At 30.9% G+C, this 15,774-nt stretch overlaps 2 protein-coding genes across 2 annotated transcripts; one reads left to right on the forward strand and one right to left on the reverse strand.

Moving 5' to 3' along the window:
• The first annotated feature begins 848 nt into the window (after window positions 1–848).
• On the forward strand, window positions 849–2,952 carry LOC133325421 (cationic amino acid transporter 4-like). The gene is made up of 2 exons (XM_061534188.1): window positions 849–1,014; window positions 1,091–2,952. Exons 1-2 carry the CDS (start codon window positions 864–866, stop codon window positions 2,950–2,952), a joined length of 2,013 nt encoding a protein of 670 aa, XP_061390172.1. The 5' UTR covers window positions 849–863.
• An 11,319-nt stretch (window positions 2,953–14,271) lies between these two features.
• Window positions 14,272–14,630, reverse strand: LOC133325427 (GATA zinc finger domain-containing protein 10). The gene has a single exon (XM_061534195.1). It carries the CDS (start codon window positions 14,607–14,609, stop codon window positions 14,274–14,276), a length of 336 nt encoding a protein of 111 aa, XP_061390179.1. The 5' UTR covers window positions 14,610–14,630; the 3' UTR covers window positions 14,272–14,273.
• Window positions 14,631–15,774: the final 1,144 nt, after the last annotated feature.

Here is a 15,774-nt window from a genome sequence, read left to right on the forward strand (position 1 = left end):
TTGTCAAAACATGGACCTATTTTGCAACATTTTTTACGATGATGTTATCTACACTTTCAGAATTCGAAATGTCAAATTAAAAGCCTTTCAATTGAGAAATATGGTTAGAACGTTTAAAATACCCAACAAGGAGCGCGACCTGTATATGGGACCAATGTCAAAACATGGACCTATTTTTGCAAAATTTTTGCTAAGAAATTTTCTGCACTCTGAGACCTCGAAATGCCAAATTACAGGCTCTTCAATTCCAAATTACTGTTAGAATGTTAAAAAGTCTTAACTTGCAGCGGGATCGGTATATGGGACCCATGTCAAAATATGGACTTATTTTACAATCTCACAGCTCGAAATATGAAATTACAAGAGATTCAATTGCAGATTGCTGTTAGAATATTTAAAATACATAACATGGGGTGGGATCCCCATATACCGATCCCACCCCATGTTATGTATTTTAAATATTCTAACAGCAACGGACGGACCTATGTCAAAACATGGACCTATTTTTGTAAACATTTTGAATATTTGGTATCACATTTGTAACCAAATTTAATTGAAGGCTACTTTTTCACTTCAGCCTGTCATATATGGTCGTGATGGGTTTTCCAAGTCCACTTCTTTCAAATCTTTTTCAACCAAAAATTTTTTAAATCCATTTTCCCCATGGATTGCCTCATATGTATGGTTAACTTAATAACATTTCCATTTTTACTTTTACAGAAACATCGGAACAAAAGGTTCATAAATGAAAATTCATTACATTATCAAGGAAGGTCATCATACTTACCTTTAGGTGGAGGTGGAGGACAACAAATCTAAAATCGACAACAACATCCACATCGAACGTCAACACTTGAAAAACAATGACCGGAAAACGGGGTGGTGTTATATTGGCTCATGTGCTCTCGAGCATATGTGAGAAAATGAATCGCAAAAAATCGCTGCCAAATGATGGGGGTCGTTCTCAGGATACCCTGAAACGATGCCTATCCACCTTGGATATTACCTTGCTGGGTAAGAAGGAGATCTGAAATAGGGAAAAGATTTTTTTTAAATAATATTAAAATATTAAAAATTTTTCTATTTACAGGCATTGGCCACATGGTGGGTGCCGGAATTTATGTACTCACCGGCACTGTGGCCAAGGATATTGCGGGTCCGGGCATCATCTTCAGTTTCTTCCTGGCTGGCCTGGTTTCCATATTGGCTGCCATATGTTATGCGGAATTCGGCACCCGTGTCCCTAAGGCAGGGGCGGCCTATGTCTACACCTATATAGCGGTGGGAGAATTTTGGGCCTTCATCATTGGCTGGAACATCTGTTTGGAACATATGTTGGGTGCCGCCTCGGTATCGAGAGCCTGGAGTGGTTATGTCGACAGTTTGCTGGGAGGTTGGATTAAAAATACCACCCTATCGTTGATTGGTGGAGAGGCCCACTATGATACGGATTTATTGGCCCAATATCCCGATGTTTTGGCTTGCTTGATATGCCTCCTCTATGCCTTGGCCATGGCATTGGGGGTAAAAATTACGGCGGCCTTTAATGGCATTCTCACCTTGATAAATATTGCGGTTATGGTCCTGGTGATATGTGTGGGTTTTTGGTATGCCGATGTCCAGAATTGGTTCCAGGCTGATGGTGGATTTTTACCCTATGGATTTGGTGGGGTGATTGCAGGGGCGGCCACTTGTTTTTATGCCTTTGTGGGTTTCGATTCCATTGCCACATCGGCGGAGGAGGCTAAAAATCCCGCCACCTCCGTGCCCATTGCCACATTGGTATCCCTGAGTGCAGTTTCGGCGGGTTATATTCTCGTGAGTGCTGCCCTTACCCTGATGATACCCACAGATGAAATCAATCCCTCAGCATCCTTGCCAGAGGCCTTTGGCCAATTGGGTCTGCCATGGGCGAAAATAATCATCACCATTGGAGCATTGTGTGGCATGACCACCACCCTTTTGGGTTCCCTGTTCGCCCTGCCCCGCTGCCTTTATGCCATGGCTTGTGATGGTTTGCTGTTCAGTTGTTTTGGTCGGGTTAATTCAATGACCCAGGTACCGGTATTGAATTTACTGGCCTCCGGGACATTTAGTGCATTGCTTGCCTTGGTGTTTGATCTGAAGCATTTGGTGGAGTTCATGTCGATCGGCACCCTTTTGGCTTATACCATTGTGGCGGCCAGTGTTATAGTTCTACGTTATCGCCCCCTGAAAGCGGAAAGTTTAATTTATGCTCCCGACTCTTCGGAAAGTGAAAATTTGGATTATGAGGCAGACAGTTTATCGGAGGATTCCAGTGTCGATACCATATCCCAAACTGGAGAATTAATTGGCCATTCCACATCGGGGGTTTATCTGAAGGCCAAATATAAATGGCTAGAACCTTTGGTGGGTAACTTCGAAGCGGAACGTGTTGTGTCGACGTGTGTTATGTTATTTTGTATTTTCACTTTCGGCATTTGTTTTCAATTGAAAATGTACTGGTCCGGAGATTCGGAAAGCGCCGCTGATTCTTCGTATTGGGCATTTCTCTTTAATGGTTTTATTTTATTTTTCGCCCTGGCATGTGTGACACTGATTGGGGCCTATACTCAAAATACTCAGGGCTTGACATTTAAGGTGCCATTGGTTCCACTCTTTCCGGCCCTCAGTATTTTCGCCAATATTGCCCTTATGGTCCATTTGAGTTTTGTAACCTGGCTGAGATTCTTCATATGGGTTTCATTGGGTATGCTCATGTATTTTGGTTATGGTATACATCACAGCCGGCAGCAGGATGGTGGTGAGAATACAAATTATTCCATTTTGCGGACAGCAGGTGGTCGTCAATCCCAGGATATTGAGGGGGAAGAAGAAGCTGAAAATAAACAAAAGGGTGGTTCAACATCAATTGCAATTTGTCAGAGATTTATTGGCCGAAAGAAATCAAAGGGTGAACAACTGAAATAGATTTCCTAATGGAGGAAGATATATAGGAAAATTGAAAGATATATACATACATACATATATATATAAATATAAAATTAAAAAAAATTATACAAATAAAAAAAATTATGGGTATTACTCGATGACACTTAAGTGGTTAGCTACACTGTCTTAATTTTAAATTAATACAGTTTAGAGAAACCAAAAAAAAAAACAAAAACAAAATATACGCATAAATGTTGTGTAAATATATACAAGTAATTTACAATATACATACATATATATAAACATAATTTATTCTATACACAGAAAATCAACTATATTTTGTTATTTCAAAATGGTCTGGAAGCTCAAAACTAGTTTAATAGAGGGACTTATTTGGGTAACTCGGCGACATAACCTAACAACCTTAAAAAAGAAAATATTTTAAATTAAACTAAAAAAACATGGCTAATATAATGATAAATATTATATCTACAAGAATGTCTCGGTCGATGACCTATAGTAAAATTTGATAAAGAATAATTTTTCCCTTGACACCTAAACGGTAAAATGATATATTCCGACCAATAACGGCATAATTCATGTTTAACTGAAAAAAGCCTAAAAAATGCAATTGTTTAACTTACACCCCCATATTTTTGTTATAGATTACAGTTACTGATTTTATTTGTTCGGAGACCCATAGTGAAATTTTCTATAGAATATTTTTTCCATTGACACCGAGTCCCTAAAATAAAATATTCTACTAGATATTATCATAATTCAAATATAACCTAAAAATTTAACAGACAATTGCATATATTTGACTTATTTTTTCTATAACCTAATTAAATCTGATATATCGATACTATATACTACAGTTAAAGATTTCATTTGCTCTGAGGCCTATAGTGAAATTTTATGAGGAATATTTTTCTCATTGACACTGTGCCCAGGAAATCAAATTTTCTAACAGATATTATCAAATTTAAATTTTAACCTAAAAAACCAAACAAAATTGCAATTGCCCCAGTTATTAGTCCCTATATTATTGTTATATCTTACTGTTACACATTTCTTTTGTTCGGAGACCTATAGTGAAATTTTCTATAAAATATTTTTTACCTTCACACCCTGCCCTGAAAATCAAATTTTCTAACAGATATTGTCCTAAATCAAATTTAACCTTAAAAATAACAGACAATTGCATATGTTTGTCTTCTTTTTCGATAGCCAAATTAAATCCGATATATCAATGCTATTTATTACAGTTACAAATTTCTTTTGTTCGGAGACCTATAGTGAAATTTTCTATAGAATGTTTTTCTCATTGATACCAACCTCCGAATATCAATTATTATAGAAGAAAATAACAAAATACGAAATTAACCCTTAAAACTTGAAAATGTGTATTCTTTTTTTCTATAGCCAAATTAAATCCGATATATCGTTCAGATATGTTACAGTTATGATTTCATTTGTTCGGAGACCCATAGTGAAATTTTCTGAAGAATATTTTCTCCCTGACACCAACCACCGAATATCAATTATTATGGAAGAAAATGGCTCAATACGAAATTAATCCCTAAAACTGAAAAATAGAATTTGCTTTCTTTTTTGTGTATGCCAAAATTGAAACCGATATATTATTGTTATATATTACAGTTTCCTTTTCTTCATAGACCCATAGTGAAATTTTATGAGGAACATTTCTTCAACTGGCATCGTGCCCCTAAAATCAAGTTTTCGGCCAGTTATTGTCATAATTGAATGTTAACCTAAAAATAAGAGATAATTTTCAATTATTGAATTTATGCCCATATATTATTGTAATAACTCACAATTACCGATTTCTTTTATTCAGAGACCTATAGTGAAATTTTCTATAGAACCTTTTTTCCATTAACACCGAGCGCCAAAAATCTAATTTTCTGCCAGTTATTGCCATAATTCAATTTTAACCTAAAAAAGGAAAATTTTATATTAATAAGTTTATGCCGATATATTATTGTTATATCTTACATTTAAGGATTTATTTGCCATAATTCAATTTTAACGTACATCCAAAATCAAATGAAAATTCTACCAGATATTGCCACAATTTTGAACCTACAATTTTAACCATTGACACAATATATATATATTATAGCCAGATATTGCCAAAATTCAATTTTAACTATAAAAAAAAAATAAAAAAATTTTATGTTATATACAATTTATATATATTATTGTTATATATATACAGTTACATTTCTTCACAACATAGTGAAATTTTATGAGGAACATTTCTTCTGACATATGCCCCAAACATCAAGTTTTCTGTCAGTTATTGCCATAATTCAATTTTAACTTACAAAAAAAGAAAAAAAACTGAAAATATTATTGCATTGTAAGGGTTAAAATTCGTGAAGAAGCCTATAGCGTGGAATATCGCTCCTGTTCTTTTTCAGGTCAATATATATATATATATATAGCACCCTATTATCCATATTCCCTTATTGTAATTGTTATGTGTAAAGTTATAAAACTATAATTAAGAAAACATAAAAAAATAATTTTATTTACATATACATACATATATACAATTTATATATATTCCATATACAATGAATAACTATACTATATACACATACATATATGTAAAACTATTTTCTCCATATGTATTTAAACTATCACACATCACAATAATGTTATAATTGTTATGTTAAAATAAATACAATATTGATATATACAATATTAAAAATTGATTTTTATTTTTAATGGGCAGAATATGTTTTCTTCAAAACTCCTTTTATTTGGAAACAAAAAATAATAATTTCAATAGACAGACCATTAGATCAAATGGGAGTGTTTGAGTGTTGGAATATGGATTTGTTTTTTTAGTTCTCCTCTCTTGCAATTATATTTGGTTACGCAAACTAATCAACTTGATGAGAGGTCTGTCCATTGATCCTCTTCTAAATTAACAATCCACCTTATAAATTTTTGAAACCATTTTTCGAAGCAAAATTCTTGAATCTATTTAAATCTATCTACTTAGGAATATCAGATATAATATTAACACTATTTATTGGCCTTGAGGGCTTTAAAGAATGCATTATTTATTCAAATTCATTCCTTAAAGCCCTCAATGCCAATACATTTAAATGTTGTCTTTTGATTGCTTACCACATGAAAAAGAAACGCCTGAAAGTATGCTTTAAATTATGACTGTACATAAAACATGAAGATGCATTGTCACGGGTTGCATTTGATCTTAGTTTAAAAACAAATATATGTTTTTGGAATAATATCAGAACAATTATTCGAAATTTTCTGATATCCAGAGCTCTACAGGTCATGTCCCTATATGGGAAGTAAGTCATATTTTCCATATAGACTATTTATAGAATTCAAATATCTAAAAAATCTCAATGCATAATCGACCCATTAAACTAAAGAATAATGACCATTTTTGGTTTATGCCCAAATTGTTATAGACTTTGGTCCAGTATTTATTGGAACTACACATTTGATTTGTTCGGTAACCTATTGTGAAATTATATGAAGAACATTTCTTCCATTGGCATTTTGTCACAAAAATGAACGCTTATGGTAGATATTGACTAAAACTAAAAACCGACCAAATAAAAGCAAAAAATACATAATTTTCACATACTCAAAAATTTTTGACGAATAATTCCTACAAATACGAACTTGAGTTATTCTTCGAACTCTAGTAAAATTTTACGTAGAACATTTTCTCCATTAATATCAAAACTCAACTATGTATAGTTAAGGTAGATTTTGGCTGAATTTGAAAACATTTCACTTTTCAACTGAGAAAAAATGTTCTTTGGTTTATGCCAAATTGTTATAGACTTTTGATTGATATTTATTGGAACTACACCTTTGATTTGTTCGGTGACCTATTGTGAAATTTGATGAAGAACATTTCCTCCATTATCATCATGCATCAAAACTGAACGCTTATGGTAGATATTGACTCAAACTAGAAACCGACCAAATAAAAGCAATAAATACATATTTTTTATATACTCTCTACTTGAGCCTGATTTTTGACGGATAATTCCTACATATACGAACTTGAGTTCTTCTGTGAACTCTAGTAAAATTTTACGTAGAACATTTTCTCCATTAACATCAAAACTCAACTATGAATAGTTGTGGTAGATTTTGGCTGAATTTGAAAACAATACATTTTTAAACTAAAGGAAAATGTCCTTCTTTGGGTTAGCCCAAATTGTAATATTGTTTGGAATTTAATTTTTACCTTCCGAAAATATTTTCCATGGATTCCAATATTCTTTTCACATTATACATAACCTATAAAACAAGAAAAATTGATTAAATATAATATTAATAGAAATTAAAATAAAACCCAATACTTACATTTTGCAGGCCCGTGGTAATTTGCAATGTTTCAAAAAATATTCCCATTTTTTGGTTTTCAAAAAAGCCATTTGTTATTGTATTTATAATTCAATTGTTTATGTTTTATTTACTTCCAAAAAATAATTGTGAAAAAATTCTGTGACTTAAAAATCAAATTCATTTACAAACAATATAAATAAAAATAAAATATATATATATATATAATAAATTGCATATTGTACTTTGTGTTCGGTACTGTTGTGTGTTGAGTGAGAAAAATTAAAAATACGTAACTTTATATAACAAAAATATATATATATATGTATATATATTAAACTAAAGTAAAACTATTTTATATTAAATTTATAATTTTTTATATTAAAAATATTTTTAATATTTAATTTAATATTAGATTAAAGTGAAAAAGGTACAAGATTTTAATTTTTCTTCTGATGAAAGCTAATTGCATTGTTCTAAAACTTAATATTACCTAGGTTAGTAGTAGACAAAAATATAAAATAGTTTTTGAAGCCTATTATAGATATGCTGTATTTTTTTCTTTAATTTTAAAACAAATTCGAGGTTCTTTTTTTTCAAATTCTTTAAACCAACTTGAAAATTTTGGATATGCGTTAATTCTTTTAATTTTTACAACCAAATTCGAAGACTTTCCAAATTCTTTAAGGCATTTACAACATTTTCCAGACATTTTAAAAATTGACGAGTTCTTCTTCTTCGCCAAAGAACTCAAAATCGTTTTTTCAAACTTCTTAGAGACTTCGAAATATCTGTTTTTGTTTCATTGCAAATTTTGACAATGAAAATAATGCAAAGAACCACCATGCAACTGTTCAAATAGCGTTGCAGCCTCATCATCATCACTGTCGTAATTAACAGCAGAGGTTTTGGGTAATGCGGCCTCATAATTGTTGTTATTGCATCTGTGGTCATCATTGAAGTTATTCATTTGAATATTGAAAATATGTTTATTGTATGGTGGTTGGTGGTATTGTTTTTCTTGTTGGCATAATTTTTTTTGGGTACATGAAATGATCATGTCTTCTGTAAGAAAATAAAATAAAGGGAAACAAAAAAAAGAAAAAGAAAAAAATCGAATCAAATAAAAAAATCATTACAAGAAAAAAATAAAATAAAATTAGAGATAAATAATTGATGAGCAAAAGGTGTTGAATTAACGATTGTGGTGTGAATGGAATGAGACAAAAAAAAATCCTAATCGAAGATTTTCGAAACTTGACTGAAAAATGGGAACAATTTTTATAACAAAATTAAGTCACTTTCCGGCCAAATTTTCTATAGAAAAATCTAGGTCACTTCCTAACCAAATTTTATAAAGAAAATCTAGACCACTATCTAACCAAAATTTCTATAGAAAATCTAGGTGACTTTCCGACCAACATTTCTATAGAAAATCTAAGCCACTTTTTGAACACTAGACTAGAAAATGTAGACCACATTCCGACCAAATTTTCTAAAGAAAATCAAGGTCACTTTCTGACCAAATTTCCTATAGAAAATCTAGGTGACTTTCTGATCAAATTTTCTATAGAAAATCTAAGTCACTTTCCGGCCAAAATTTCTATAGAAAATCTATGTGACCTTCTGAACAAATTTTCTATAGACAATGTTGGACAACTTCCGGCCAAATCTAGTTCACTTTCTGATCAAATTTTCCATAGAAAATCTAGGTCACTTTCTGACGAAATTTTTTATAGAAAATCTTGGTCACTTTCTGTTGAAAAGTTCCTGACCAAATTTCCTATAAAAAATGGTTAATCAGTTCCTGACCAAAAATTTTCTATAAAAAATTCAGCTAAAATCTACCACAACTATTCATATTTGAGGTTTGATGTTAATGGAGAAAATGTTCTACGTAAAACTTTACTAGAGGTCACTGAAGAACTCAAGTTCGTATATGTTGGAATTATCCGTCAAAAATCATGATCAAATAGAGAGTATGGGAAAAATATGTATTTATTGCTTTTATTTTTGGTCGGTTTCTAGTTTTAGTCAATATCTACCATAAGCATTCATTTTTGTGGGATAATGCCAATGGAGGAAATGTTCTTCATAAAATTTCACAATAGGTCACCGAAAAAATCGAAGGTGTAGTTCCAATAAATATCAGTCAAAAGTCTATAACAATTTGGGCATATAGAAAAAGAAAAACACTTTTATTTAGTGTTAAGTTAGAATGTTTTCAAATTCTGCCAAAATCTACCTCAACTATTCATAGTTGAGTTTTAATGTTAATGGAGAAAATGTTCTACGTAAAATTTCACTAGAGGTAACTGAGGAACTCAAGTTCGTATATGTAGGAATTATCCGTCAAAAATCATGATCAAATAGAGAGTATGGGAAAAATATGTATTTATTGCTTTAGATTTAGTCGATTTCAAGTTTGAGTCAATATCTACCATAAGCATTAATTTTTGTGGGTAATGCCTATGGAGGAAATGTTCTTCATCAAATTTCACAATAGGTCACCGAACAAATCAAAGGTGTAGTTTCAATAAATATCAGTCAAAAGTCTATAATAATTTGGTCATAAACCAAAAAGGTCATTATTTAGTTTAAAAATGAAATGTTTTCAAATTTCGCCAAAATCTACCTCAACTATTCACAATTGAGTTTTGATGTTAATGGAGAAAATGTTCTACGTAAAATTTTACTAGAGGTCACTGAGGAACTCAAGTTCGTATATGTTTGAATTATCCGTCAAAAATCATGATCAAATAGAGAGTATGGGAAAAATATGTATTTATTGCTTTTATTTGGTCGATTTCATGTTTGAGTCAATATCTCTCACAAGTGTTCATTTTTGTGGCATAATGCCAGTTCCTGACCAAAAAATTTTCTATAGAAAATGGTGGCTGAAATTTATAGAAAGTGTTGTTGATCAGCACTTGGCCAACAAATTTTCTATAGAAAATCCAAATTCCTGTCAAAATTTTCTATAGAAAATTTGATCAAAAAGTAGCCTGGATTTAAATATATAAAATTATTTAATTTTTTACAATTTTTTACATTTTTTTTTAACCATTACAATATTTGGAGAATATACAAAAAAGGCCTGTGTGTTAATTTTTCTTTTTTTTTTCTTTATTTATTTTCAAAAAACTATTCACCTTTTTCTTTCTATACATGACAAATTTTGTTTTTATATAATACTTTTTTTTATTAGTAATTTCTTATTACAAAGCTTTTGTTCCAAAAAAAAAAAAATAATTTTAATAAAATTTTTATTTTGATATGACAAAAAAGATATATATTACATTGTATTATTTTCTTGTTCTTCTTCTTCTTTTTGTTTAATTTTAAATTCATTACAAAGAAAAGAAACAAAAAAATGATTTACATTTTATATTAATTACTAAAATTACTACAAAATATTTTTGCACTTATATTTTATTGAAAAAATAGTGTATATATATTTATTAAAAAAATATATATTGCTTATTTATGTAGTGGTAATTTTTGCTAAACAAAAAAATTAAAAATAAAATATTTCACATTAAGTACATTGTTTTTTTTTTTTTTTTGTGGTATATAATTACATATATACTATTTAAAAAATAATAAGGTACAATTCGAAAAGAATGGGGCAAATAAAAATTCCAAAAAAATAATTTGCCAGCAAATTATAAATTAAAATATATATAACTGTCTATATAAATATTTATAAAACTTTGTAAAAGAAAAGAAAAAAAAGATTGGACGTACAAAATTAAAAAAAATCCATTAATTTTTCAAATTGCATGTGTCAAATTAGCAATAAACACACACATGTATGTTGTGAATAATTTTGAAAAAAAATAAAAGAAGCACACACTTTCTTTTCTTTATATACAGTCGAGTACGCTTATAACGAACATCGGTTATAACGAACTTTTCTTATGCCGAACACATTTCCGATTTTTTAGATATTTTTCATACAAATCCTTAATATTATAGCGAACTTCTTCTACAACGAACTAATTTGCTTGGTCCCTATGAGCTCGCTATAACCATACTCGACTGTATATAATTTTATATACATCATTTGAAGATATATGTATGTATATCCCCACAACTAATGAACGCCAACGCAAATTTACACAACAAAATTTAATGCCAAGTTTATTTTTGTTGATTTTTTTTTTCTAAAAATAAAAAAAAAATAAAAGCAGAGTAGAAGATTCGAATAAATTCTGCAATTAATTCACTTTCGAGTGGAATTTTTTTCGCAATTTCGATTAAAATGTGATTCATCTAGCTAATGACTCTTGGGTCTGTCCACCACCACCCAGTCATTTTAGATTTTGAAAATTAATGACTTTAGGAGGGAATACACACTAATAAACTGAGAACAAAAGGCCAATGGAGGAATACTGATGTTTGCTAGAAAATATTATTTCCAGAAACCGATATTCTAAACAAAATTTGGCTGGGAAATGATCAGCCATTTTCTATAGAAAAATTTTCGTCAGGAACTGATCAACCATTTTCTATAGGTCAGGAACAAATTTTACAGATGAAATTTTGTTACAAACTGATCTGTTTTCTATAGAATATTAGGTTAGAATGTTACCCTAATTTTCTATGACAATTTGCACGGAAAGTGACCTGATTTTCTATAGGATATTTGGTCAGGAACTGATTAGCCACCATTTTCTATAGAAAATTGTTGGTCAGGTACTGATTAGCCATTTTCTATGACTAAATCTGAACCGATTAAAACCAAACTTGGAGCACACGTCATTCTAGACCCAATGCGAACCTCTGAAACAAATTTCATGTCGATCCGACCAACGTAGCGTGATTTGGTTGACCTCTTCGTGAAATCGATCGAAATTATATGTGGAGGCTATAGTTAAATCTGAACCGATTAAAACAAAACTTGGTGCACATCATTCTAGACCCAATGCGAACCTCTGAGTCAAATTTCATGTCGATCCGACCAACTTAGCATGATTTGGTTGACCTCTTCGTGAAATTGATCGAAATTGTATGTGGAGGCTATAGTTAAATCTGGACCGATTAAAATCAAAATTGACACACATCATTCTAGACCCAATGCGAACCTCTGAGTCAAATTTCATGTCGATCCGACCAACTTAGCATGATTTGGTTGACCTCTTCGTGAAATCGTTCGAAATTATATGTGGAGGCTTTAGTTAAATCTGGACCGATTAAAATCAAAATTGACACACATCATTCTAGACCCAATGCGAACCTCTGAGTCAAATTTCATGTCGATCCGACCAACTTAGCATGATTTGGTTGACCTCTTCGTGAAATTGATCGAAATTGTATGTGGAGGCTATAGTTAAATCTGGACCGATTAAAATCAAAATTGACACACATCATTCTAGACCCAATGCGAACCTCTGAGTCAAATTTCATGTCGATCCGACCAACTTAGCATGATTTGGTTGACCTCTTCGTGAAATCGTTCGAAATTATATGTGGAGGCTTTAGTTAAATCTGGACCGATTAAAACCAAACTTGGTGCATGTCATTCTAGATCCACTGCGGCCTCCTGTGTCATATTTCATGTCGATCCGACACACGAAGCGTGTTTTGGTACAGCATTTTCATGAAATCGGAAGAAATTCTATGTGGAACCGATGAACTGATTGATATCAAACTTGACACATCCGGTTTAGACTTATTTTATTCGCCTGTGCCAAATTTCGTGGTAATCCGATCGATGTTACGTCTGTACATTATCAATAGGAAATTTTGTCAGGAACTGATCAACATTTTCCATAGTCAGAATGTAGCTTAGATTTTCTATAGAAAATTTGGTCAGAGATTGTCCTAGATTTTCTACAGAAAATTTGTTCAGAAGTAAAATTTGGTTCAATTTTCTTTAGAAAATTTGGCCGGAAAGTGCCCTAGATTTTCTATAGAAAATTTGGCCGGAAAGTGACCTAGATTTTCTATAGAAAATTTGGCCGGAAAGTGACCTAGATTTTATATAGAAAATTTGGTCAAAAAATTTACCAATTTTTTTTATAGAAAATTTTTGGTCAAAAATTGTCCAAAAAAATTTGGTCAAAAATTGACCAAATAAATTTGGTCAAAAAAATACCAAAAAAAAATTTGGTCAAAAATTTACAAAAAAAAAAAAAAAATGGTAAAAAAATGACCAATATTTTCTATAGAAAATTTGGTCTGAAAGTGGCCCAGATTTTCTATAGGTAACATGACAAGGGACTTATCTACATTTTTTATAGAAAATTTGGCCGGAAAGTGGCCTAGATTTTCTATAGAAAATTTGGCCGGAAATTAGCCTAGCTTTTCTATGGAAAATTTGGCCGGAAAGTGACCTATATTTCTATAGGAAATTTGGTCAGGAACTGATCACCATTTTCTATAGGAAATTTGGTCAGAAGGTGGCCTAGATTTCTATAGAAAATTTGTTGAGAAAATTGCCAAGATTTTCTATGAAAAGTGACATAGATTCTCTATAGGAAATTTGATGAGGGACTGATCTACATTTTCTTTACAAAAATTGATCGGAATGTGGTCATGATTTTCTATGCTTTACCTAAAGAAAATCTCTTGAAAAGAACTATAAAATCTATCCTGACATATATTAAATTATGTGCAAAACATTAGCGTGTTATTATTTTGTACTAAAATCGAATTCAAAATGGTGGATACTGTGTTTCTTAATGAAAAACCAGCCATATAAAAAAATTAAGTAGTAATGTTGGCATTTTGAAAATTAAAATTAAAAAAAAACATAATTAAATCAAATCAAAAAAGTTTGTTAATTTGAGAAGCTATGAAAAAATATTGCATTTTGTGCTTTGTGTAAAAAAAAATAGGATCGATCGCTCTCTCGCTATTAAACCCCCACACACATAATTTTGTAATTAAAAAAATAATATAGAGAGAGAGACAGAAACCCCCACTAATATAGTATGAGAAAAATACAAAATTTTGAAAAAAAACAAAAAAAAAGTTTGAAAACTCTACTAAATCATGTGAGATAGCATGCAACGACTAACGTCTCGATTAGCACGATGCAAGTGACCTTGATAGTGTTGTTGCTGGTGATGGTGATATTGATGAGGTTGTTGTTGTTGCTCTTGTGTTTGCTGTTGTTGTAGAGTGGGAGGTTGCTGTGTTGGCATTTGAGATTGTTGTTGTTGATGTTGTAATTGCAGGTGTAAAATGCTTTGTTCATATTTCTCAACATTATTGTTGTTATAGTTATATATGTTGTTGTTGTTATTTTCATACATTGCCTCATCGACTTGTTGTTGCTCTGCTACCGTTGTCTGCTGAACTGTAACTTCTTCGGTATCCATTAGACATGATTGTGTGGCAATTTGTGGTAATGGAGGTGCTGCTGTTGTAGCTGCATTAGGCAATGAGGAAAAGAAATCTAAAGAAGAGAAGGGGGTGGAGAGAAAAAACAATTAGTTATTAATATTGAAAAAAATATGTAATTAATAATACAATAAAAAAATATAACAAAGAAAATGGTCTATAGGAAATTTGATCAGGAATTCGCCTAGATTTTCTATAGAAAATTTGGCCGGAATGTGGCCTAGATTTTCTATAGAAAATTTGGCCGGACAGTGGCCTAGATTTTCTATAGAAATTTAGGTCGAAATGGCCTAGATTTTCTATTTAAAATTTGATCGGAAAGTGGCCTAGATTTTCTATAGAAAATTTGGTCGGAAAGTGGCCTAGATTTTCTATAGAAAATTTTTTGTCAAAAAATTGACCAATGTTTTTTAAAGAAAATTTGGTAAAAAAATTTACCAATATTTTCTATAGAAAATTTTTGGTCAAAAAATTTACCAATATTTTTGGTCAAAAATTTGACCAATATTTTTTTTAGAAAATTTTTTATTAATATTGACCAATATTTTCTATAGAAAATTTTTGGTCAAAAAATTTGACCAATATTTTCTATAGAAAATTTTTGGTCAAAAAATTTGACCAATATTTTCTATAGAAAATTTTTGGTCTAAAAAATTTACCAATATTTTCTATAGAAAATTTTGTCAAAAATTGACCAAACAAATTTGGTCAAAAATTGACCAAACAAATTTGGTCAAAAAGTGACCAAACAAATTTGGTCAAAAAGTGACCAAACAAATTTGGTCAAAAATTGACCAAACAAATTTGGTCAAAAATTGACCAAACAAATTTGGTCAAAAAAATTACCAATATTTTCTATTTGGTCAAAAAATTGACCAATATTTTCCATAGAAAATTTGGTCAAAAAATTTACCAATATTTTCCATAGAAAATTTGACCTTTATTCCCTTTAAAAAATTTGGTCAGAAAATGGCCTAGATTTTCCATAGAAAATTTGGCGGAATGTGGCCTAGATTTTCTATAGAAAATTTTTGGTCAGGAACTTTTCCGGATTTTCTATAGACAATTTTTTAGAAATCCCCCTTTAAAATTCTGTTTGTTCGAGTCTGTTAACAATTGCAGCAAAATTTGCAGTCGCTGCAA

Source organism: Musca vetustissima, unplaced genomic scaffold (genome assembly GCF_032173495.1).
Source record: "Musca vetustissima isolate MV318-11 ecotype Yass unplaced genomic scaffold, APGP_CSIRO_Mvet_v1 utg8386, whole genome shotgun sequence".
NCBI lineage: Eukaryota > Metazoa > Arthropoda > Insecta > Diptera > Muscidae > Musca > Musca vetustissima.